This window comes from Carettochelys insculpta, chromosome 2, assembly GCF_033958435.1.
Source record: "Carettochelys insculpta isolate YL-2023 chromosome 2, ASM3395843v1, whole genome shotgun sequence".
Classification (NCBI taxonomy): domain Eukaryota; kingdom Metazoa; phylum Chordata; order Testudines; family Carettochelyidae; genus Carettochelys; species Carettochelys insculpta.
In genome coordinates this window covers 269,822,864-269,849,586 of record NC_134138.1, presented here as the reverse complement: position 1 = coordinate 269,849,586, position 26,723 = coordinate 269,822,864, and the positions used below count along the sequence as shown (strand labels likewise).

Here is a 26,723-nt window from a genome sequence, read left to right as displayed (position 1 = left end):
GAATTGGATTTCGTTTACAAATTTGACAACTTTAGTCTTGGCCTGAATAGAGATCTTATCTCATGCATTACAAGGGCAATTTCCCCACCTTTGATATTTGTAAGAATGAGATACATCCTACTTCGTTTGCTTCACTAACTGGTCCCACTAGTGACAGGTAAATTTTCCACTCTCTCCCTGCTACATAAACCCTGAATTTTGTTTTTTCTCTTGATTTTCATCTGGTGAGGTGGGTTCCCATGAAAGCACATAACCTAATACATTGGTTAGTCTCTAAGGCCGCTTCTACACAGGCCACTTTCTTCGAAAGTGGCATGGTAATACACAGCCCAAAATATGCTAATGAGGTGCAGGTGCAAATTCTCCACATCTCATTAGCATAATGTCACGTGATTTGGAGTCCAGAAGACTATTCTTCCGGACTCCAAAATGCCGTGTAGAAGCACGGCCCCAGGGGAGCTTCTGGAAGGAAGTCCTTCTTCCGGAGGCCCCTTCTTCCCCAAAAATTTTTGGGAAGAAGAGGCCTCCGGAAGAAGGACTTCCTTCTGGAAGACCCCCCCCCCGCCCAGGGGCTGCGCTTCTAAACAGCGTTTTGGAGTCCGGAAGAATGGTTTTCCACACTCCAAATCATGTGACTGTATGCTAATGAGGCATGGGGAATTTGCATCCATGCCTCATTAGCATATTTTGGGCCATGTATTACCATGCCACTTCCGAAGAAAGTGGCCTGTGCAGAAACGGCCTAAGATGTCACAGGACTGCTTGTTATTTGTGAAGCTACAGACTAACACAGCTCTACTCAAACTATACCATTTGAATAACTGACTATTTCAGGGGGCTTTTTCCCCATTAGTAGTAAAAGAATATCAAAAATTCACCCATCTTTTAACTGTGGCCTTTAATCATTATCCTTATTTTTAGAATATTGCAATTACATTGAAGTATCCAATTATGGAAAGTGCATAACCAAAAAACAGGACAGCATTTTTCAGATTGCATTACTGATTTACATATTTCTAGTATGTCAAATGACAGTGTAACTCCAACTCTGCCTAATGTGACCAAAGTTTATTAGTTTGCTACTGAATACAGTATATAAAGGGAAATGGTTGTACAATCCAGAAAGCATGTGTTTGCACAGGTGAAAAAACCATACTGACTCACGGAGAATGCTACTGATGTTCACATAATGTTAACAATAAAAAAGGAATGTGCTAAAAGTCAGTCCTATTTCGGGTAATGATATAAAATAAGCTCAATTAAATGTTAATACAGAACATAGGCTGATTTGTTTAGAACTCAAAAACCAAGCTAAAATTAAAATAAAAAATGGTGTAGCGCTAAGGTTTTATTTAAAAATTACTAGTTTTGGCCACCTGTCCAGCCCTTCTTTACTTTTAATTTCATCATTCTCAGTTACTAAAGAAATCTTACTCATGAGTGGATAAGCTTGCATACAATTCTGTCTTCTCTGCAAAAATCTGTTTAATAGAAATACACAGGGTTTGTTTTTTTTTTAATTAAACACACACAAGGGCATATTAGATGAGCTCTATAGGGTAGTTTTAAGCAGGTAACAGGTCAGGTTTTGTTGGTGAAATCCATTTTAACCATTACAAAACTATGTTTACATTGCTGCTATTGTTGATTTAACCAATAATAGGATTAATCGATCCCAACAGGATTCCTTAAGAATTTTATAAGTAGGTAATTAAAAAAAAAAAATCAATATTATTTATACATTTTGTGTGTGTGAGTGCATGCGCATGCGCGCACATACATGGGTCTACACTAGAGAGTTTAGTCAACAGAAGGGGCCTTCTGTCGACATAACTCAGAGCGTCTACACACTTCAAGCATTCTGTCACAGATGCTTGACAGAACCCTCAATTTGCCTCAACAGTATTTTATCCCTCAAAAACTTGAAGCATAACAATCTTGCAGTGTAGACACTTCTGCCAACAGAGAGGGCTTCTGGTTGCTGAGCAGCCCTATTCCACTTTGTGGCACCAGAGGGCAGTGCAGTCTGGCAGTTCTCCGCATCCACCCAGAACTTGCTCTGTTGACAATCTGTTGACAGAGGTTCTGTCGGGATTTTCCTATTGACAACAACTTCTGTAGACAGATGCTTCGAGTGTAGACAGAGAGAGAGAGAGATGGGCAAGGGGGAGAGTGAGAGCATGTGTGTTTGTTGGCAGAATTGCTCCATGCACATCAACATTTATTTGCCTAGGCATCTATATCTTAACATCTCTTTCAAGACACACCCATGTAGACTTCATTTTTCTGAATTACAGCTTCCCAGCATCCCTTGGTTCCACACGAGTACCACTGAATCCAGTGGAATTAATATGCATAAATGCATATGAACTGATGCCTGTATTTTAAGTGAAGAATGGCTGAATGGCACTCACTTATATTCCCTATCATTCACACACCATAGCTAAGAAGCAGCCACCTGGCTCACTTCCGCCTGCCCCAAAGTATTTCAATATACAGTGCACATAAATTTATACCCTTCAGTCATTCGTGCCTAAAATCAGGGAACAAATTCCATTAAATAAATTCCTGAACCCACTTGCATTTTTATAATGCAAATTATTCATTATCATTGGAGAATGAAGAGTAAGATGCTGGGCTTCTCTTGCATAACAGAATTCACTTCCCTGGATATTCAAATACTGCTGCAGCTCCCATACCAGTCCCAATGCACATGGATACAACACCATACGCTCTGGAATAAAACAAGTTAGTGTGTGATTAGAAACAATAACTCTGGTCCTAGATTGCCTGAAAACTATCAGTGAATAAAGTCAACCTACACTGTGCACAAACCTGAAGGCTGGCTTAGATATACAAAGAAACAAAGTCAGATTAGGAAGCAGGGGAACTGTTGGCATGGCTCAGGAATGGTTTCTGGACCCTATTTCCCTGAAGTGGGAAAGAGGCATTCCTTGTACAAGATTTTCCTCAGCCAACTCTCATATGCCCAAGGACATCAGAGCTATATCTGCTCTCCTGGCAGTAGAACGCTAAAGCAGTGTTTCACAAATGGTGCTCTGCAGAACCCCAGGGTTCCATAAGGAAAATACGGGTTCAGTGACCCTTTCTTCCGCTGAGCACGTGGCCACCCGGTATAGGCTCTCCAGCCAGCACCACAGCTACCAATCAACAACCACACCTTGCCAGACAAGAGGCAGGGTTTGAACCCCCTAAGTCAAAATTTAGAGGGGACTGGACATGCTCAAGTGGCTGTGCATGCACAAAAGTAGCCAGCGCGCACACAATGGCTATCTGGAAGAGGAGCCAGACATGTCCTGAGGTTCCTGCATCATCCTTGCCTTTCATTGGCTGATACTGTAGGGCAAACAATGAAAATCGGGCCCTCGGAACTAACAGAGGAGCAGAAGTCTACTAAAGTAGATTCATCCGCCATGTTGGGTGAGGTAACAGGAAGAGCTAACTTAGGTGGAACTTGTTCAGGTGGAGTTAGGCTGGGGGTCTCTTTGGGCAGAGACGGGTTAGTCCCATGAGCTGGGTTTGGGGCTGAGAGGGGTTTGTTTATTATTATCATTACTTATTTGTGGTCTACTTTTTCAGCTTCACATAGAAGACTTATTAGGGGTTCTGCAAAATTATTTCATGTTTAAAAGGGTTCCGTGGCCAAATAAAATTGGAAAACACTGCTCTAAAGAACTGTACACATCAAAGCAGATAAATTAATGAAGAGGGGGAGAGACGTGGGTTCTAGAGGGGTAAGACTTAGGATTCTGCTCTCTTACTCGTTCAGCAGTTAATAACCTGCCATCTCCTACTATCCTCCAGTGTGACAGAAACATGAACACTCCATTTTAACGAAAGGACATCACAAGCTTTGACCCTTACCTTGGACAGGTTGAACCTCTCTAGTCCAGCACACTCATCTGGCAACATCCATAGTTAGGCATGATTTTATTTAGCCAGACAACCACTTATCATAGGTGTGACTAAGTCTCCTATGATCCCATGAAGTTTATTTATAGCCACCAGTCCTGGCTCTCCGTGTTCTGTGCTGTTTGGCTCTAATCTAACCCTAAATGTCTTAAGACCCCAGCAAGCAGGGGAAGTGTTGGCACAGCTGCTAGACAATACTGACTTCCTATGGTTCAGCAAATTACTCTGGCAGCCTTGGGACCTGACCAGTGCTGAATGAGAGAGAGGGGGGTTCAACCTATATATGCTCACCTTTTCCCCCTTCGCTTCAGTTCATTGAGCAAAGTGACAACTTGACGAGCCCCAGTACAGCCTAGTGGGTGCCCCAATGCTATAGCTCCTCCAAGGGGATTGACCTTCTCCATTGGGATCCCCAGTTTTTCAACACAATAGACAGCCTACAAAGAAATATCAAAAAATGATCTTGTGAAATTAGTCACCTGTGACTCAGTTCTCAGTATGTGTCCCAAACTGAGGAGCAACCTGGATCATCATATGAATGGTCATACTGAGTCAGATCAGTGGACCATCTCACTCAATGTCCTGTCTTCTGACAACGTCCAATGCTAGATGCCTCAGAGCGAACAAACAGAACAGCACAATTTTTCAAATGATCCGCCCCCGTTGTCCAGTCCCAGCTTCTGGCAGTCAGAGATTTAGGGACACCCAGATCATGGGACTGCCTCCCTGACCATCTCAGCTAATAGCCTTTAGAGGATCTCTCTGAAATTCTCTTTCTTGAGCCCAGTTACACTTTTAGCTTTCAAAACATCCCCTGGCAACAACAATCAAGTGTACCATGGATTTATGTAGTTGTAGTATGACATTGTCCATTTTCTTATCTACCCCTTTCCTACTGATTCCTAATATTTTGCTAGCTTTTCTTGACAACCAGATTGAGCAGAAGTTTTCAGAGAACTATCCATGAGTACTCCTAGATCTCGTTTGAGTAGTAACAGCTAGTTTAGACCCCATCATTTTGTGAATTATGTTTTCCATTGTGCATTACTTGCATTTATCAGCATTGAATTTCACCTACTATTTTGTAGCCCCGTCATCCAGTTTTGTGATATCCTTTTGCAACTCTCTGCAGTCAGATTTAAACTTATCTTGAGTAATACTGTATCATCTGCAAAATTTTGCCATGTCACTGCTTACCCCTTTGTCAAGATGATATTTATAAATACGTTGTACAGCACTGGTAGTATTGCAGATCCTGGGGGTCGGGGGACACCACTATTTACATCTCTTAATTCTGAAAACGGACCATTTCTTCCTATCCTTTGTTTCCTATCTTTTAACAACGTAGTGATCCATAAAGTGATCTTCCTCTTATCCCATGACTGCCTATGGTTTGCTCAAGAATCTTTGGTGGGAGACCTTGTAAAAGATTTTCTGAAAGTCCAAGTTCACTATATCCACAGGATCACCCTTGTTCACATTTGTTGAACTCAAATAATTGTAATAGCTCAGTGACGCATGATTTTCCTTTACAAGATCAGTGTTGCAGCTTCACCAACAAATTGTATTTCTCTCTCATGTATAATAATTCTGTCCTTTACTACAGTGTCAACCAATTTGCCTGGTATTGAAGTTAAGCTTACTAGCCTGCAATTACCAGGATCACCTTTCAAGCCTTTTGTAAAAATTAATGGTAGAGTTTAATTAACTTAAGATTTTTACTCTATTTGACTAAGTTTATTTCATATATAATACCATTCCCCTAACACTATGACCTATCAAATGTGATTTCTATTGAATTTATACCCTAGTATAATCATGTCCAAATGATCATTATTATTATTCCACCAAATTTCTGTGATGCCTCTCACACCAATATCCTCATTTAATAGCAAGTACTCCAGTTCAGTCATCTTAATATTAAGCTCCTTGCTCCTAGTAACTGAACTTATCAGCTTTGTGTTGCATACTTAGAGTGAAGATACTAAGCCTACATGCATTTCTATGAAATACACTGAAACTACACTGTACACCAAGACACACTGGGAACGGAACTAGACTGATACATTTATACATTCACTTGTCTAAAATAAGCCATAAAATAGAATTAGGAAGATCTAAAATACATGTAAGTTTGGTATCTAGTGCAGAAGACAATATAGAGAAGATTCCATTTTTATCAAACATCCCTCTTACTAGATATTTCATGAACATTATAAATTTACACTGGAAGCACACTAATGTTGGTAATATCCACAGTGAAATTACTGAATTTTACATGTCAGCATGTGGAAAAAATATTTAAAAAGCAAAAAATGTACCAAGCGGTACATTGTTTACTGGACACGTTTAGTTTGATTTTTATTTGCAGTATTTTGCACTATGCTAGCAAATATACTCTGGAATATTTTTAATAAAAAAGATCTTAGTAATATGAGAACTCCCTACAGTATCTGGTATTAATATTCTGCTGAGAAGAAAAGGGTATGTATGCATTATCAAGGAACTACTGGGCCTAACGTATTTGAAAGAAACTCAAATCTTTTACATTTACACATGTAACCAATATGAAAATTCTGCTTATCACCAAGTAACCTAAAAAGCCAATATTAAATAAGATGGTCAGTCTCACCTGACTAGCAAAGGCTTCATTAATTTCATATATATCAATATCATTCACAGTCAAACCTGTGTGTTAGAGAGAGAAAAACCAGAAGTCGTCAAAGGCAGATTTAATAACGCAAAAACAGGAGTCTGAAAGAAACTACAGTAAACTCTTATTTAACTGGCGTTTGACTAACTGACACTCTCAAATAACCGACATAGCTCAGAGCTGAGTAGCACTGCGCACGGGACATTGGGTGGGAGTGCGCAGAAAGCATAGGAGCCTGCTGGCTGCACTCACATGCAGCAGGCTCCTCTGCTTTCTCTGTCCACATCCCCTGGCAGTGAAGCAGCTGCTGGAGCCAGGCTGAACTCAATGCCTACCTGCTTCCAGCCTGGGCTCTGCAGTGAGCTGCCTGATCTTAACGGGGAAAGCTAGCGGTGGGGAAGGGACCACACTGCCACCTCTTCCCACCACTGTGGGGCTCCATCTTGGAGTGCTTTGTAAAGTCCTTGGGGTGGCAGATGGTAGCTGCAAACCTGGCTCCTCCTGCCCAGGCCCATGCCCCAGCCCATGCCCGTCCTACATCCTTGCACAGTGTGTCAGCATAGAACCAAGCACAGAATCAGGAAGAAAATTACAGAGAGCTGGAGCTGAGGTTTGTGTACACAGTGTGAGCAATGCCCCGCACCTCAGAGCAGGGAAAGGGAGAAAAGCCCGCTCAGCACTGCCCTGCATCCCTCTGTGCCATGTGAGCACAGCCACCAGGCTCCTCTGCTCTCCCACCCAGCATGAGTACTCTCTATTATCCAGAATAATTGATTATTCAACAACCTCCCAGTCCTGTGGATGTCAGATATCGAAGAGTGTACTGTATACTTAATCAGAAGCATTTCAGTGAAACATTTTCACTTCCTCCTCTTAAGGCACATACATGTAATTGCAGCATAGTATGATATCAAAGGCCATAAAACTTAAAATTATGCCTAATTATTTAAGTATCCCTAATAGTCTTTTGGATAACATACAAGCAAAATTCCCTCCCACCCAACCTTTGTAGAGGTGAAAGATCTTAGGATATTTTCAGAGGACATGACAGCAAAGGAACTGCTGTTAACTGTGCCTTGTTTCAGCAACAGCCATATACAAATTCATTTTGCAAAATGCTGTGAGACTCCTGGACTATGAATGGAATTATAGAAACAGCTCCAAGTATAACAGAACAAAGAACCATGATACCTTACCAGCCTTCTCCAAAGCTACTGGAATGGCATAGGCTGGCCCTATGCCCATGACATCAGGTGGGACTCCAACCACAGCATAAGATTTCAACACCCCGAGGACGGGAAGCCCCAGCTGCACTGCTTTAGAACGTTTTGCCAGCAGAACTGCAGCAGCTCCATCACTGACCTGACTGGAGTTACCTGTTGGGAGATAGTTCACAGACAATATTATCTTTGCCTGGGCCTGTTTAGTTATCAGTAACATCAGTGTGACTGGTAGCATAACAAAATGGCTACCATTACATGTGAAAAAAAACACTTGATTCAAAAATAACTATACATGTGCTGAGAGCACTTACCTGCTGTGGTGGAACCATTTTCTTTGAAGGCGGGCTTCAGTTTTGCCAAGCCTTCCAGAGTTGTGTTAGGTCTGATTCCTTCATCTTGGAGTACAGTGATGGTTTTCTCATTGCCCTGGTCATCCTTAACAGTGGTCCTCACTGGAACGATTTCATTTTTAAACAACCCCATTTGCTGAGCTCTCGCAGCTCTATTAAGTATAGCATGCATGATTGGTTAAAAAACTGGAAAAGCATTGTACCAAATCCTTCTAAAATCATCAGAGGTAATAAATGACAACAACATCATTAAGAAGGGATTAGTTTATGATTAACTGCTTAAAAACAGTAGAGTAAGTGTAGTGTTCTTTAACAAACGGAAGTAAAACTGGACAACTGTGTGCAATGGATCTTATACTGCCAACATAATGAAATATAATGACAATGAAAATTTTCTGTTAGTGTAAATGGTAGGAGGCCATATTTTTGAAGGAGGAAGAGCCAAATTCTATCCCTGCTATGACTAGAGTTGGGTGGATTTTTTTGATGCTTTGGAAATTCAAAACACAAAAAACACACACAATGTTTTGTTCCCTGAAAAGAAATGTTTCATTTTGACTTTCAGCATGTAATGCTTTGATTATTTAAATAAAATTAATGGTAATTTCAAAAACAAAAACTTATTTCAAATATCAGTATATTTCAGAAATGTCAAAACAAAAATGTTTTGACTTTTTTGGAAGGTTTTTAAAGTTCTTCCCAGCCACACAATCAACATGATTTTGTGAAAGAGACCTGAATTTATGAAATTCCAATTGGGCAAAATACACGTTCACTGAAAAAAAAAAAAAAGAAAAATCACACTTTCAGCTGTTACTGTGAATTCTGAGTGTCTCTGGCTGCTTCTACACATACCACCCCCCGTCAGAGTAACGAGGCAATTCAAAGTAGGCTAATGAGGCACTAATGTGCACATTCAGCAGCTCATTAGCATAATGCAGCCATGCAAATTTCAAAGTGCAGACTTAAAATTGCAGATTGACCATACAGATGGGGGCAACTTCGAAATAAGCACCTCAATTCAACACTCCCTTACGCCCACAAAACTAGATTGGAGTAGTCTATCTAAAGTAAGTATTTGCATATTTAACTGTCTTTTGGGTTTCAGAGAAACTATGAAAAACTGTGACCCATGTGGACAGTGAGGAATATTGAAAGCCTTATCTCAACTACAGATACTCTGAACCTTCTATACTAAGGCTAGATCCACACTAGGGAATAAAGTCGATCAGAGATACGCAATTCTAGCTATGCTATTAGCATACCTAGAATCAATGTAGAACATAAGAAGAACATAAGAACATAAGAACGGCCATACTGGGTCAGACCAAAGGTCCATCAAGCCCAGCATCCCATCTGCCGACGGTGGCCAATGCCAGGTGCCCCAGAGAAGGAGAACAGAAGACAAGTGATTTATCTCCTGCCATCCATCTCCTGCCCTTGTTATGAAGGCTAGGGCACCATACTTTATCCCTGGCTAATAGCCATTTATGGACCTGACCTGCAAAAATTTATCAAGCTCTTTTTTAAACCCTAATAGAGTCCTGGCCTTCACAGCCTCCTCGGGCAAGGAGTTCCACAGGTTGACTGTGCGCTGTGTGAAGAAAAATTTCCTTTTATTAGTTTTGAACCTACTACCCATCAATTTCATTTGGTGTCCCCTAGTTCTTGTATTATGGGAAAAGGTAAATAATTTTTCTATATTCACTTTCTCCACACCATTCATGATTTTATATACCTCTATCATATCGCCCCTCAATCGCCTCTTTTCCAAACTGAGAAGTCCCAGTCTCTCTAGCCTCTCCCCATATGGGACCCTTTCCAAACCCCTAATCATCTTAGTCGCCCTTTTCTGAACCTTTTCTAATGCCAATATATCTTTTTTGAGGTGAGGAGACCACATCTGCACGCAGTACTCGAGATGTGGGCGTACCATAGTTTTATATAGGGGAAGTATGATATCTTTTGTCTTATTATTGATCCCTTTTTTAATAATTCCTAACATCCTATTTGCCTTACTAACTGCCGCTGCACACTGCGTGGATGTCTTCAGAGAACTATCCACTATAACTCCAAGATCCCTTTCCTGATCTGTCGTAGCTAAATTTGACCCCATCATGTAGTACGTGTAATTTGGGTTATTTTTTCCAACATGCATTACCTTACACTTACCCACATTAAATTTCATTTGCCATTTTGCTGCCCAATCACTCAGTTTGCTGAGATCTTTTTGTAGTTCTTCACAATCCCTTTTGCTTTTGACTGTCCTGAACAACTTGGTGTCATCTGCAAACTTTGCCACCTCACTGCTTACCTCATTTTCTAGATCATTGATGAACAAGTTGAACAGGATCGGTCCCAGGACTGAGCCCTGGGGAACACCACTAGTTACCCCCCTCCATTGTGAAAATTTACCATTTATTCCAACCCTTTGTTTTCTGTCTTTTAACCAATTCCCGATCCATGAAAGGACCTTTCCTCCTATCCCATGACCACCTAATTTACATAAAAGCCTTTGGTGTGGGACCGTGTCAAAGGCTTTCTGGAAATCTAGGTATATTATGTCCACTGGGTGCCCCTTGTCCGCATGTTTATTAACCCCTTCAAAGAATTCTAATAGATTAGACAGACACGACTTCCCTCTGCAGAAACCATGCTGACTTTTGCCCAACAATTCGTGCTCTTCTATGTGCCTTGCAATTTTACTCTTTACTAGTGTTTCTACTAATTTACCTGGTACTGATGTTAAACTTATCGGTCTATAATTGCCAGGATCTCCTCCAGAGCCTTTTTTAAATATTGGTGTTATATTGGCCGTCTTCCAGTCATTTGGTACCAAAGTGGATTTAAAGGATAGGTTACAAACCACTGTTAATAACTCCGCAATTTCACATTTGAGTTCTTTCAGAACCCTTGGGTGAATGCCATCTGGTCCTGGAGACTTGTTACTATTCAGCTTATCAATTAATTCCAAAACCTCCTCTAATGTCACTTCAATCTGAGTGAGTTCCTCAGATTTGTCGCCTAAAAAGGCTGGCTCAGATTTAGGAACCTCTGTAACATCTTCAGCCGTGAAGACTGAAGCAAAGAAATCATTTAATCGCTCCGCAATGGCACTGTCTTCCTTGATCGCTCCTTTTATATCTTTATCATCCAAGGGCCCCACTGCTTTTTTAGCAGGCTTCCTGCTTCTAATGTATTTAAAAAACATTTTACTATTGTTTTTTGAATTTTTGGCTAGCTGTTCCTCAAACTCTTTTTTGGCTTTTCTTACTACATTATGACAGTTAATTTGGGAGTGTTTATGTTCCTTTCTATTTTCCTCACTAGGATTTGACTTCCACTTTTTAAAAGCTGCCCTTTTCTCTCTCACTGCCTTTTTAACATGGCTGTTTAGCCATGGTGGTTCTTTGTTAGGTCTCTTACTGTGTTTTTTTATTTGGGGTATACATTTAAGTTGGGCCTCTAGTATGGTGTCTTTAAACAGTTTCCATGCAGCTTCCAGGGATTTTAGTTTAATTACTCTACCTTTTAGTTTCTGTTTAACTAGCTTCCTCATTTTAGTGTAATTCCCCTTTTTGAAATTAAATGCCAGAGTGTTTGACCGCTGCGGTGTTCTTCCCAACACAGGAATATTAAAAGTTATTATATTGTGGTCACTATTTCCAAGCGGTCCAGTAACAGTTACCTCTTGGACCAGATCCTGCGTTCCAGTCAAGACTAGATCGAGAATCGACTCTCCCCTTGTGGGTTCCTGTACTAGCTGCTCCAAGAAGCAGTCATTTAAGGCATCAAGAAATTTAATCTCTGAATCCCGTCCTGAGGTGACATGCACCCAATCAATATGGGGATAATTGAAATCTCCTATTATTACTGTGTTTTTTATTTTGATAGCCTCTCTAATCTCCCTTAACATTTCAGCATCACTATCACTGTCCTGGTTAGGTGGTCGGTAATATATTCCTAATGCCATATTCATATTAGAGGAATGAATTGTTATCCATAATGATTCTATGGAACATTTTGATTCCTTTAGGATTTTTACTTCATTTGATTCTATATTATCCTTCACATATAGTACCACTCCGCCACCCGCACGACCTGTTCTGTCTTTCCGATATAATTTATATCCCGGTATGATAGTGTCCCACTGATTGTCCTCATTCCACCATGTTTCTGAGATGCCTATTATGTCAACTTCCTCCTTTGATATGAGGTACTCCAGTTCACCCATCTTATTAGACAGACTCCTAGCATTAGTGTAAAAGCATGTTAGAAAACTACCACTATTTATATGTCCGCCTTTCACAGACGTGGTGGATTTTTTTATGCACGATTGTTTCACATCTGATCTTGCCCATATATTATTTCCCACGTTCCCTATCTGACTAACTTCTAGGGAATCCCTGTCTATGGAGCCTCGTGTAAGAGAAGTCTCCGTCCGATCCAGGTGCTCCCCCGCACCAATCGGCTTTCCCCCACCATCTTGTATAAGAATGTATAAGAATCGACTTTCTGCCCTAGCGTAGATAAGTGCTCTTTGGGCTTGCACCCATGTCCCTTACTCCACTAATGATCCAACCAGCAGACCAAATTCAGTGATGAATCCTGGTCACATACCAACTGAGGCATGTTGCGCATCTGCTAAGCTGAAGGGGGTTTAGTCACGTGACTCCCATTACAGTTCAGGAGTTATAGCTACCCCCAGTTTCAGGTCCTTCATTATTTTAGCTGTCACCTATTTATACATCACTACATTGCTGTCATTTGAAATGTTAAGTTTTAAACCTTTACCAACATGTAACAAAAAGCTATTAGTGTAAAATAGGAAAGTTCCCTCTCTAGAAATCAAGCATTTTATATTTTCCACATAATTTTTACTTCCTTGACACGTAAATAAAACCCATATATTTACTTTTGCTGAGAAGCCATGGCAAAGTCATCTTGCTTCTTTCGGGAAATGCCAAACCTTTCTGCCACATTTTCCGAGGTTACTCTGGGGAAAAAATATAACTGGTATTAATCCAACGAGACAGAAGTTCATTAATATTCCCTATGTAGTCAAACCCAAGCAGAGAAAGAAGAGTACAAGTTCTATTCCCAGCCACCCCTCTTTGGGTTTCATGTTTTGTTGTACCATTCAACAGAATGGCAACAGACTTCAAATCCACTCACTTGCTCTCCTAATGAAGATGGGGTGGGAAAGATGCAAAGCCCCTCCCTACACCCCTCCCTCCAAGCCCTTAATAGGAAAGGGAATGCAGAGGTAGCCTCTAATGTGATTTTGGCTGCATCTTCGCAATAGAAAGTAACAGAAATGTCTAAGTTTGTGAAATGCAGCAAAATTTCTAGAAACAATAAAAAAAGAAGTAGAATTTACAGTTCCGAGCCCCTCAAAATGCTCTCCTATTCCTGCTAATTTAGCCATTGTACTGTAGTGTAAGACAATGAAGGATGCTTTCAAAAGGTCTGGATTCCTACCAATGCTTATACAATTAATCTTTTACAGTAAACTCTTTCATATCTGACAGCCCCGAGACCAGGAGGTTGCTGGATATTCAAACATTCCAGATAATAGAGAAGTATATCTAGCAATGCATAATACTAAAGAAAAACAAGATTAGATATTAAGAAAGCCAAAAATGTAAGAAAAATATTTTACCTACTAACACCAGCAGTATTGTACACTGTAAACTTATAGATAAATACAGCAAATACAGTATATGTACACTATGCTGTATTAAACTTATGAAACATCTACCTAAAATTTACTTATGGTTAAAATGAAGGTTGAGAGTTACAGATGATAGAATGCCGGATATGAAAGAGTTTACTGTACCATAACCACTGGAAATGCTGAAGTGAACAGACTTCAGTAGCGGATCTCGAAGCCAACCATTAAAGAAAGAGTTTGAAACAAATTTGGTACATATTTAAATATAACAAAACATTGCCTTATGAAAAACACTGTTGAGAAAAACTAAGTTCTAGGAAGGAAAATAATACATACCCCATGGGAATAAGGCAATCTCTGGCTTTACTATTGTCCATCATACGTGAACTAACATCATCAGGAGAGCCTACATTTCTGAGTGACATTGTTTCCACTCTTAAGAGGAAGAAGAAAAGTTAGAATTCACTACTATTGTTTATCTTAGAAGGACTCATGCAAATTTAGTACAATTACTACAGTCCAGCACTCAGAATCCTAATATAGCCCTTGTATATTATACTGCAGAAGCACCTGGTAAGATGTACTTGACCTGTGCCTAAGTCTGGTTTCAATCAGCAACATAAATGTGAAACAAAACCACCTCCCTGGTACAGATAAAGCCAGTGATGGCCAACGTAGGCTACATCTTAACAGACCACAAGACTGTCGTAACCAAGACACTCTCCCAGGATAGGGTAGTTTTGCTAACTACGTTCACGTATCTAGAATTTGCAGAGTGCAACAAATGAATTGTAGCAGTGCTTTGATTCCATGCAGAGCACATGGCTTTTATAGTCAACGTTGTGTGCAGTCAGCAGATACCTCACTTCATGTACCCTTGCTTTCCATGAGTGTCGCTTTATGACTACTAGTAGGAAAAACAACTGTGTAGATGGAAAACAGTGGAATCTGGCAACCCTGCATGAGAGCAGCAAACAAAATATCTCGTGGGACACCCAAAGAACCCCAGCTGGCCATGAGCCAAGTCAAGCTGCAGGCTCTCCACCACTGCATTAAGTGGTCTTCTATTTTTCTAGGGCAGAATATCGTATTGTCAGTTCACTTCTACAATTTCCACAGCATGGGAAGGAGAATTTACTAGCTGTTCTGGGCGCACTTATCTGCTGTAAACATAATGGGTAAGCAAAAGTTTCTGGGAAGGAGTTTCCACTGGTAAAATATTTAATTTAAAAAAGAGCAATAAAAATTGAAGAATTGACAATTAAAAAAAAACCCTGGCTATGAGTAGCATTCCCTCTAATTTCCTCCACCCATGGGCAAAATAAATTGTGTCAAAACACATGCTACTTCAGGCCGTGGGCAGCATCCAAGTCTCATCTCACAGGAAACACTGGCTAGAAGCCTAACAGGGCAAATGCTAAGTAAACCATTACATAGGGACTTCATGTGAATGTGCAATCCAAGACAAATGGCACCAACGTAAACAAGAAAGAATTACTATCCAACAGAGAGATCACAGAGGCTGCGGCCTCTGTTCTGTAAGTGGGTTAATAGATTAAGAACTGAACATATGTATTCCATGATTATGAAGCCATTTATTGCACTAATAAGTTAACAAAGTTAAATAAAGCCACGAGTCCTAAGATGGGATAAGGATTTGCTTTTATACGCCATACCATCCATGTATCTATTTTCCAGTCATATTGTACATACCATTACAAGGTAAGCAGGAAGACAAGCTCCCATACTCCAAAAAGCCTACACTTACAGGTTGGATTATACACCTTTCCTCTGAGTATAATCTTATTCCTTACTTAAACTGACCCCAGTGAAACTACTTAAGTAAGAATGGAAAAACTCAGGCCTCTACATTATAGCGAACTGCAACAACTGAGCATGATTTAGGTAAAGGGAAACAAGTAAGAAGGGAATACTGCCACGGGCAGCATATGGTTACATAAAGGGATCAGTACATAAAAGCTGTTTTGCTTAACATTTGTTCATTAAAATCCATACAGTTACTAAACACAGGCTGAGAAGAAACCATTGTTATCATCCAGCATAACAGACCATAGAATCTCACTCTGTCTCCTGCACTGAGCCCAACTCATGGATCAGGAGGTGAAAGAACTGGATCAAGAGCCATTCCCTTAAACTGCATTAGCACAGTGGATTACTGTTGAAAGACTTCCTGGAACAATCATGTTCAAGGAAGAAATTTGAATGGCGAGAGAAAGAGAAAGAATGTGTCAAGTTCAGACAGTGCACAAGGCTGTTCCTTGTACATGCCATTTGCTATCCACGAGATAGAGCTGTTACTTAGCTATGCTGGTTACTTCACAGCAATCCTAAGAAGGGTAGTGACTAGCCTTCATGCACAACAAACACAGGATGCAATCCCCAGCTCAAGCAGACATCTACCTGCTAGCTTGTCTCAAGTCAGCACCCAAAAATTAGGAGCATAGCCCAGGCTATCTGCACAAGGGGATCCAGTGGGACTATTTGTTTGGCAGCTAGCCAAGTTGCCACTGCCACAGAGCTTTTTTGGCAGACTAGTTCAACAAAGTTAGTACATGCATGTCTATCAATAGCTCAGAATTATGCCACACAGCTACTGTGCAGACGTATCCTAACTCTCTCATAAATCTGGTTAAAATAAGATGTTCAAAAGTGCCGAGTCATACACGTAAAGATTAGGATAACAGATTGTCACTACGGGGCTACAAAGTAATCTCTCTATTGATTTCAATTAATAACCCAAGCCAGACTGGAAATTTCAGAGATAAACGTACACATGCTACTTTAATTTAAAAGATTTTGCTTTTCTATAATTCATATTCTTCTTAAGTGTACCATATCCCAACCACGATCTCATGATTTTATACAGATGCAGAAGTGTCATCTTACTTTGCACACCTCTGCGCTAAACTCCTGCACAGCATCATGGATTAGCAGATGAGATGTTCACTTCCACATATGAAACAACTAGGATCTGAGACAGTCATTTTTAAAAAGTCCAGACAGGTGATTTTGGGTACCTCATAGGAGATCATAAGTGGTCTAACTTGGAAGTTATATGAACACATGCCCTGAAAACCAGACTCATATAGGGTTTGTCTATGCTACTTCCCTACCTCCCAGCAGAGTAAAGGGACTTTGAAGTACCGACGGGTGAGCCGCGGCTACATGCGAGCTGGCACTTAGAAGGTTAACACTTCAGAGTTGCTGTGGCGGGGGGGGCGGGATTTGCTTACTGAAGTACTGCATATGCACCGCAGCACTTCATTAATAAACACCCTACTTACCATCCTCCCTTTGAAGTAGGGAGGTAGTGTACACTAGCCCTTCAGGTGTCTCAATCAGGGCACTCAGTCTACCTAGTTTCTCTTGAAAACGTAGGCCACAATTACTTGTCCAAAGTGTCACAGCAAGACAATGGGTAATCAGAATATTGAACCCTAGAACTGAGTGCTAGTTAGTTACACATCCCTTATAATCTCTTTTTAAAAGAATTGATTTAACAGGTCCCTCTAGTGCTCTGTGTTTTTAGTATGCAGAGATCAAAGGACCTGAAAAAGTACCATCTGTGACTAGCTTTTTATAAGCTTCTGGTCAGCTTCTGTTGATCTCAGAGACTCTGTTCACACATTCTGCAATAGGGTGATAATGCCTAACTCCAGGGAGATCTGAAGTTTGTAGGGTGAGCACTGAGATTCTCAGAGATGTTACAGAAGGCAAAGTACAACGAACACATCTACAGGAGTAAAAGTGTGTACAGGAATATTCTTACCCACAGGCCAAACCAATGTCATAAGACCCATTTCTGATGCCACCTGCAACAAAAGTACATTTTAACCACCATGTAGGAGTCAATATACTCAAATGAACATACCTTCTTGGAATGAAGTACCCCATTCTTTTTCCAGGATATATGATAATTTTCAGAGAAGATTTTTATTAGTATACTGTATTCCCTTTAGTTAGCACAGAGCAGAATTATGGGATCTGCACAGAATATTGCGTCCAGACTTAAAAGCTATATAATTCCATTTAGATACGATCAAGTATAGGAAATTCATAGGTGAAAGAAAATTAGGGATGAAATAATTATTTCAGAGAGTCTGCGCCAACGTCTAAGTCACTCAATAAGGAGAAAATTTTGATTTTCTGATTGCCCATAATGAAGCTGATTACATACTTACCAGCTATATTGATCACTGCTTGCAACCCAGAGGAACACTGTCTGTTAACACAAGACAAGGGTACAGTCTCTGGAATGCCACTAGAACAAGAGACACAACAGCTAAGGCGTGGAGTGAAAAACAACATGTACCAAAACAATAACTAATTTAGGAAATTAGCTTCCTCTTTAAATTACCTTTAACTCAATTCTAATTATTTAAGTTAATTTAATTCTAACATAACAAAAACATCTGTTGTCAGACTGCTCTGATTAAGGCCATGTCTACACTTTATATTTAAATTGGCTTAAATTATGTTCATGATCATAAACAACTCTAATTACATCACTCATGTTTACACAATACCTCTGCCTGAAGGCATCGATCCCATGCTGCTCTCTACTCTTGTGATGAGCATTATAAACACAAGTTGACTGAGACTGAAGTATGCAGGAGCTGCAAACCTGAACAGGAATTGGTGGTGCCCGCCCTGCTATGTGCCACAGAAAGAAACAATTCAAGATTCCTACTGGCATTCATGGAGTTGCTGCACAAAGAGGACAGTCACTATTGGGCTCAGAAAACAAGCACTGAGTGGCGACACTGAACTGTAATGAAGTTATGGGATGACAAGCAGCGGCTGCAGAACGTTACGAAGTGCAAAGCACATTCCTTGAATTGTGCGCAGAGCTTATTCTCACCCTGCAGCACATGAACACCAACATGAGAGCTGCCCTCACACTGGAAAAGCATGTGGTGATAGCTGTGAGGAAGCTGACAACTCCAAACTGCTACCAGTCACTCGCAAACCAGTCTGAAAATGGGAAATCCACTGTGGGTGTTGTGGTAATGTAAGTCTGCAGGACCATTAATTGCCTTCTGCTACAAAGGAGTGTGACTCGAGGCAATGTGTGGGAAATAGCGGATGGCTCTGTGACAATGGAATTCTCTAACTGCAGCAGGACAACTCATGGCACACATATCCTAATTTTGGTCCCAGACCATCTTGCAATGGAGTACATCAAGACAAAGGCCTACTTCTCTAAAGTATTCCAAGTGCTGATAGATCTCCAGGGTCACTTCACTGACATCGACATGGGGTGATTGCGGAAGGTGCATGATGCTTGTGTCTTCAGGAACACTGAGGGCCTGTACAGAAAGCTGTATGCAGGGACTTTCTTTCTAGGCCAGAAGATTCCAATAGGGGATGTGGAAATTCTCACAGTGATTCTGTGGGAGCCTTACCTGCCCCTTACTCCCTAGGCTCATGAAGCCTTACACTGTAAACATTCATAGAAGCAAGGACCACTTCAACAACAAGCTCAGATGAGCAGAGTGATTGCAAGAATGAATGTCTGGCAGAGTAAAGAATTGCTGTCACTGCCTTTTGGGCAAGTAGTCAGGGCTGCCTCCCCACCCTGACACTCCAAGTGCAAAAAAGTGGGGGCCCACAAAAACCTTAAAAATACCTTGCCTCTATAGACTCTGCTTAAAAAAAAGCTCTCCCACGTCACAGATTCCTTGACCCTGGTGGTAATGCTGCCACCACCACGAAATGAAATGCCCCCCCTTAAAACCCAGGCAGACATATTTGGATATGTCCCCGTGTAGTAACCCCAAGCTTCACCCTTTCCTTATGAGATAGCTTGGAAACAAAGAGCTGTGATCCGATAGACCTTTTGGTCTACTCTAGGCCAGGGGTTGGCAACTTGTGACATTGGAGCCACAAACAGCCCCAGACAGCGAGTCCTCTGTGGCTCCAGATGCTGAAATGACTCCACTGTGCTGTTGCTGGAATAGTCGCTCGTATCTCCAGCCTGGCCAGCACTCGACTCTCCCTCCTCCTCTCATGTCTGACCAGGTCAGGGATCAGCAGGAGGTGTGATTGGCCAGTGCTCAACTCCTTCTCCCACTCCTCTCACGTCTAAGCAGGGCAGTAGGGGGAGGGAAAGCTGGTGCTATTGCTGCACCTGTATGTTTTGCCGCCACTCTCCCTGCAGGTATTCTGTCCATCCCCAGCAATGCCCTTCTTCCTGTGGCGGCCTCTGGCTCCTCTAATATTCCACCCAGTGTTCACCACCTAGAGTGGATCCCAGAGTGGCTATGGCCATCAAAATGGTGCAGTAGCCACCTACAGAGCAGCTCCCCACCCCATGCCAAATGCCAGCAGTAGCCCTCTGAGCAACCACACAGCAATAGCCCACAGAGCAGCTCCACATCTAGTGCCCACTGCCAACAACAGCTCCTCACATGGCATAGCCATGCCCAAGCACTGCAAGCTGCTCCCCACCAACAAGATAACAGGGCAGTGGTTAAGCAGGAGCTGGTGCTTGCGGGGTGGGGTAGGAGGTGGTGACTAAATTAACTTTGTTATCTGGCATATTTAAATATCTGTCAGCCTCCCAGTCCCGGGGCTGCCAGATACGAAAGAGAAATATTTTATAATAAAATAGAAATATAAGATCATGAGCTGTTATTTCTATACAAATGCAAAGAGCACTCATTGCAAATAAGATTACTATACTGTATGCTACTAAATTGGCCCCCTTTGGATTCCCAATTCATTTCTGGTACTCATTCCCACTAGATAGAACTGATCTCAGAGCTTATTAGGACTCAGAAAGGGGTTAAATATTTACATGGTTCTCATTACAAATCACTGTGCATGCACTGTTCTTAAAATAGGGTTAAACGTTATTTATTAAGATTTGTCTCATATTCATATGCATTGCGTCTCTTGATATATTAATTTTGTAACCAAATTTGAAAAAATGGCTTTTCTTGCTACTTTGATTGCAGACCCCTGGGATCTAGGCTTATACGGACACTCCTCTAGAATAAAGGAATCTTAAAGTAGTTTATTAACCAAATCAAAAAAAAAAAAAAATCAAGTAAATAAGCTTACTTGGTTGCTAGATGTAATTAAAGCAACCAAATATCATCAATATTAGAACACAGAAAATTACTTCCCTGGGATTCAGCTTGGAAATTACAGTGTACAGGGAAAAACATACATCAACCAGCCTACAAGTCCCACGCGAAATCCAAAATAAAATTAACCTGATTGTGTCTAATTAAACATCTCCTTTCTACTTAACGTACCTACGCTCTGATTATGATGTGGCCAGGATATTTACTGGATTCATCAGCATTTTTGCTCTTTCCCTGCTCCAGTTGCAGAACCAAGACAAAAGACCCCATAGCCTGCAATTGTTCCCATTCAAAGAAGGATCCCTTTCTCCCTATTAGCTTACCTCGCTGACCCCCACAGAGATCCTTCCCCTCACTGGGTTTAATCCTTTACAGACATTCGTTCACGACAGCAGGCTTGACCTCAGTGAGGAATCCTGTGACACCTTAAAGACTAACAGACTTATTTGGGAACAAGCTTTTGCGGGTAAACACCACTTTGTCAGATGCACGGAGTAGAAATCAGACATATATATACATACGTACACTCTAGTATATCAAAAGAAGGGTGTTACTTAACCCGTGCAGGACCAGTGTGAATGAGGCCAATTCAGTCAGGGTGGATGTGGCTCACTCTCCAGCTGATGGGGAGGTGTGAATCCCAAGAGAGGGAAAAATGTCTTTATAGTGAGATAACCATTCTAAGCCTTTGTTCAGTCCTAATTTGATTATTTTAAATTTGCAAATGAATTCCAGCTCTGCTGTCTCCCTTTATTGAGTGGTTTTGAATTTTTTTTTGAGGGGGTCGGGGCGGGGGGGGGGGGGGGGGGGCGGGAGTGGTAGAAGGATGGCCACTTTTACTTCCCCAGGACAGGTCCAACAAAGAAAATAACAGAACAGCATATATCACCACCTACAGTCCTGAGGTAAAACAAACACTTTCAGCACATTATTGACAATCTACAACCTACGCTAGAACACTTCATTCGTGCAGTAATGACTTAGTCACTCTCAACCCATCCTGAAGTCACCTCTGACTTGGTGAAAGGCTTGTCAGCACCAATTTCCTTTCTGACTTCCAGAATTATTTTTCTACCTCAGTTTTGCGAGTTTAGAAGCTAGTAACTATATGTAAGAGAATGTTTTAAAAGCCAACAACACACTGTGCAACAGAGCTTGCTCCTGTCCATCCGGGATGTGTGACAAAAATGGGGACTTTGAACTACAAGTCAAGATTTAAAGATTAGGGACATGAGCTTTGAAAGCGTTCAAGACTCATTTCTGTTTTCTCTCAGTACCCAGGAGAACTAGTACCAGAGAATATAACAAACAAGGAAGAAAATTTACCTTAGAAATTGAGCAACTCTCGCAGTGAAAGCCCCAGCTCCAGGCTGCAGTACATTGCCTGCATGCAAAGATATTAATTACATCTGATTAGTTGCATTTCATTTACTCTGGATATTTAAGACTGTGTAGACATTGAAGCATATTAAGATAGCCCCCACAATCAGTGTTTTGGAAGAACTCTTAAATCAGAGCCCATCGTCCTGACAGATGAGGAAAAGAGATCCCCAGCAGAGGATGCACTGGAAATTAAGCTAGTATTATTTTTGTGCAGGATTAACAGTCTACTGATTTTAGAACTCTGCACAGATATTATCCATTAGTAACAATGAGCAATTTTGTTTTCAGAGAGCAGCCCAAGACTGAAAATTTAAGTGCAGGACAAAGAGGGCTCACTTACCAACACAGATATCTCCCACTTTCTCAGGACTCAGACTGACATCCCTAAGGACAGCAGTCATAACAGCAGACAGCAGCTCATCAGGAGTAGTATCCTGCAGGTTGGATTTAAAAAATAAATAAATAAAATTGATTATTTAAAAAAATCTGATTTTTTATTTAATTTGGATCTGATTTTTTAAATCAATATTACACTTCTCATTTAAAAATGACTAAAATTCAATTGCTTCACAAACACAGTACACCTACACTTACAGTCTCATACAAATTAATTAATGGTTCTGGTCCCACGGTGTCCTACATGCTAGCCACATGTGGCTATTTGATTTGAACAATAAATATATTTTGAGAATAAATGTGTTTAGTTCACTATAGCAGTAACTATAGTGGCTACTGCTTCAGAACTGGTTGGACACTACAGCCCTAAGAGATTAAAAAGATCAAGGCCTAAGGGTTTTTTTTATACACTTTTCAAGCAGCCCCCTGAATATCCAGTCTTGGGTGAACAATAGGTTTGGATGTAAAGTTTCATTTTCCAAACATCATGGTAATTAGCATAACATAATTAAGCAGTTTATTACAAACCTTAAAGATGCATACAATGAAAGTATTTCACCCAAGATTCAGCAAAACACTAATATTCCCTTTGATCTCTAAAATTAACAGGGATCATAGACAGGAACTCTCTGTTTAGATGGCTAACATCTAACAAGATATAAGTAGACACATATAATTGGTATTACCTCTGATTTATAACAGTACAGATTTGTACCTCAAAAGTGTAATCTAGTTGCCATTGTAAGGTATTAATTACCATGTATACAAAGATTGGGTGCACCTACACTTGCATTCCTCTTTCAAGGGGTATGCAAATGAGGGAAATCAAACATGCAAATAAGGTGCATATTTGGAACCTCATTTGCATATTATTTCAAAGGCACATCTTTTGGAAGAAGAAAACCACTGTAGGTGCTGCTCTTTCAAAAGTAAACCCCATCTTCGAAAGACTCCTTCTTCCCTTTATTAAATGGGAAAAAGGATTCTTTCAAAGATGGGGTTCACTTTCGAAAGAGCAGCACCTACACTGGTTTTCGTCTTTCAAAAGAAGCTCTTTCAAATATGCAAATGAGGTGCCAAATAGGCAAATATGCACCTCGTTTGCATTTTCTGTTTCCCTCATTTGCATACTTCTTTCAAAAGAGGAATGCAAGTGTAGACACACACATTGGCTCTGGTTCATTTAGCCTGCAAACCGCTTAATCTTTTCTGGTTATATGTCATACTTGGTATAAGATCTGTTGCAATTACCCAAATGTGGTAGGAACAATGTTTTTAGTGGTATTTTAATCAGATAACATCAGAGAAACTGATTAAGATTTATTGGAGATCTGGATACAAAGAACTTTTCCCTCCCACCACCCAGGCTGAGCAGGCCTAGAACCTGGGGAGCCACGCAGTGTTCCCTGTAATCTCTATGCTTGTGTGGTCACTCAGAAGAGAATCAAATGCCAACCAGCTGATTAGCAGAGTGTCCACAGCTAGGCTTTTTGTTTCTACTGGTGGTGCACATTTGCACATGCCTCAGTGCACATAAAAATATATTCCACACAAGTAGAAAAATCCAAACATAAATGGAAAATCTGCTCATCCCCACCCCCGTGCATGCACACACACTCTTAATATGGGCATGGTAGTCTCAGGCAGGTGCAGAGCAGTAGTGGTATGGGCATAGTTTGGAGACTGATGGAAAGTCACTGCATCCCAAATTGCAAGGCTCAGTCTGAAGATGAAAAGCCAAGCAGTGCTGTACAAAGCTGCTGTCTTGGGCACAAAGTCCACGTGGCAGCAGGGGCACCAGGAGCAGGAAGGACCCAGCAGACTGGTAGCTGTCACACTGGCATTTACACCTCCTGGCATTGGGAGCCTGGCACAGGCACTCTGCAAGCCTGGATAGGGTGCAGTGACTGCTGAAGCCAGATCAGTAACAAGAGCTATGCCAGAGGAGCCCTCCTTGCCCAGCTCCCTACCACCTCCCAGGATGGGACAAGGCTTCTTCTCCCAGCAGTACATGTCTACAGGCCCTGGAGAATGATCCCACCTACAGCTGTGCGCCCTGGAAGGCAGGACACAGTCCAAGGGCTGCTCTCAGGCACCCTGGCCCCTATCCAAAGCAGACTGAGTGCTTCCTGCAGAAGCCTAGGCTCTTTGGGCAGCTCTTAACACTGCCCAACTCCAGCTTCTGGCCTGGCCAGACCCTCAGGAGAGTGGGCAGAAGAGGAGAAGGGGGCAGAGCCCTGGGAAGGAAAAGAAAAATCAGGAAGCAGAACCACAATACTAACACTGATAATCAAATGTGAACCCAGGTTACAGCACTTGGAGGCCCACAAACTTATCAGGGCCCCCAGTCCAACACTTGTGTGAATAAGCTACTCCCATGAAAGATGAGTTACACCAAAATAAGTCATAGAGAGAAGCGTTAGCCTGTATCCTCACAAAACCAGAGCAGCAGCCCCGTAGCACTGTAAAGACTGACGAAATAATGTTCTAAATTATGAGCTTTTGTGGGGCAGACACACTTGTCCAGGTCTATTTCCCGATCTATTCCCAGATCCAAAGAAGTGGATCTGTCTGCAGGCCCTGTAGAAGGATCCCCAGGAGTGGATCTGCCCCAGGAAAGCTCATCACCTAAGAAACCACCTAAGAAATTACTTTGTTAGTCTTCAGAGTGCCACGGGACTGCTTTTTGTTCTGCCAATATAACTGTTCATCTGCAATGTCCTCCCGCCAGCCCCATGCCCCAACCCCCTGCTTCCCTCAGGGCTCCCCCAGCCCCAACCTCCTCCTCCCCTGCGGGGTCTCCCCCTTGCCCCGCACTCCTATCACCTCCTCCCCACTCAGGGCTTTCCCCACAGCCCCCCCCCACCTGAAACCCCTCCTCCCCTTCGGGCTCCGCCCGTCTCCTTACGTCAAATCACTTCTCCCATCGGGGTCTCCACTCAAACCCCCGCCCCACACCACTCCCCCCCACGGGCTCCCCCAGGCGCTCAGCCCACCCCCCATGGTCCCCCTCAGCCGTTACACCACTAGTCCTCCGCTCCCTCCCACCGCACAGCCACAGCCACTCAGGACAGTCCCGGGCCGGCGCTACCTTGAAGCCGCCCCGCTTGGCTTTGGCGATGGGGGTCCGCAACCCGTGCACCACCACCACGTCGTCCGCCTCCCCGTCATGGCCGCGCACCACCGCTGGCCCCCCGCACTGAGCCGCCCACAGCGTCGGCCCCGCGGCAGGCTTCGCCGCCAGGTGCCCCAACACCACCGTCACCCGGTGCATCACGCGCGCGCCCGTCAACAACCACCCCTCGCGCGGACCACTGGCACAGCCGTTTTACGGCGGGGAGTGGGGGGATGGTTAAAACACCGCCCCCTGATTTGCACAACATGCCGCCCGGCAAACGGCCTACTATCAGGGCCTGCGCACGCGGGAGACTACGTGCCCCAGGATGCAACGCGCCTCCCAGAGCACCCAGACTGGAGGCGCGTTGCATTCTGGGGCCTCCATGTATCTTACCCGTTGAGGCGGCCGTGTCCAATCGGCTGAGGCTTCCTGCCGCGTAACCTGTGCTCTAACGCGCGCACGCCGCCACGTGGGTGGGGCTCTGCAGCACTTGTCTAGAGGAGCAATAGCTTACACGAAGGGAGTTAGGCTCCCTTCCATGCCGATGTTGGGACTGTTTTATTCTCTCAGTGCTCACCCCACAGCTAGCCAGAATCCTGCCACTGGCACAGGCATGAGATGGCGGAGTTCTGGGCAGAGCTGAAAGCTGGAACCCCAAAGACCTGTGGAGTTTAAACAAATAACAAGGCCCTCTCTCTGCAGTTTCATTTGTGGTAGTTGTTGGCTAAAGGCACTGTTCAGTCCAGGAGAACAATTTCTGGAGGATGATCTGAGACTGGGTTGGTGTTCCCCGTCTGTAATTCATGAGTGGCTGGCCAGGCTATTCACACAGTTTGGCTGCAAAGGAGTTATATGCTGGAGGCTGAATGTGTGCAGGACCC

General features: G+C 42.3%; 1 protein-coding gene across 1 annotated transcript; it reads right to left on the bottom strand.

Annotated features, from left to right (window-relative positions):
- Positions 1–791: 791 nt before the first annotated feature.
- ACAA1 (acetyl-CoA acyltransferase 1) lies at positions 792–26,127 on the bottom strand. The gene is made up of 12 exons (XM_074985162.1): positions 25,816–26,127; positions 22,669–22,762; positions 22,272–22,329; positions 18,036–18,115; positions 17,624–17,666; positions 14,170–14,268; positions 13,075–13,155; positions 8,121–8,311; positions 7,783–7,962; positions 6,566–6,621; positions 4,225–4,370; positions 792–2,734 (listed from the first exon to the last, which is right to left on the bottom strand). The coding sequence occupies exons 1-12, from the start codon at positions 25,996–25,998 to the stop codon at positions 2,659–2,661; spliced, it is 1,287 nt and encodes a 428-aa protein (XP_074841263.1). The 5' UTR covers positions 25,999–26,127; the 3' UTR covers positions 792–2,658.
- Positions 26,128–26,723: the final 596 nt, after the last annotated feature.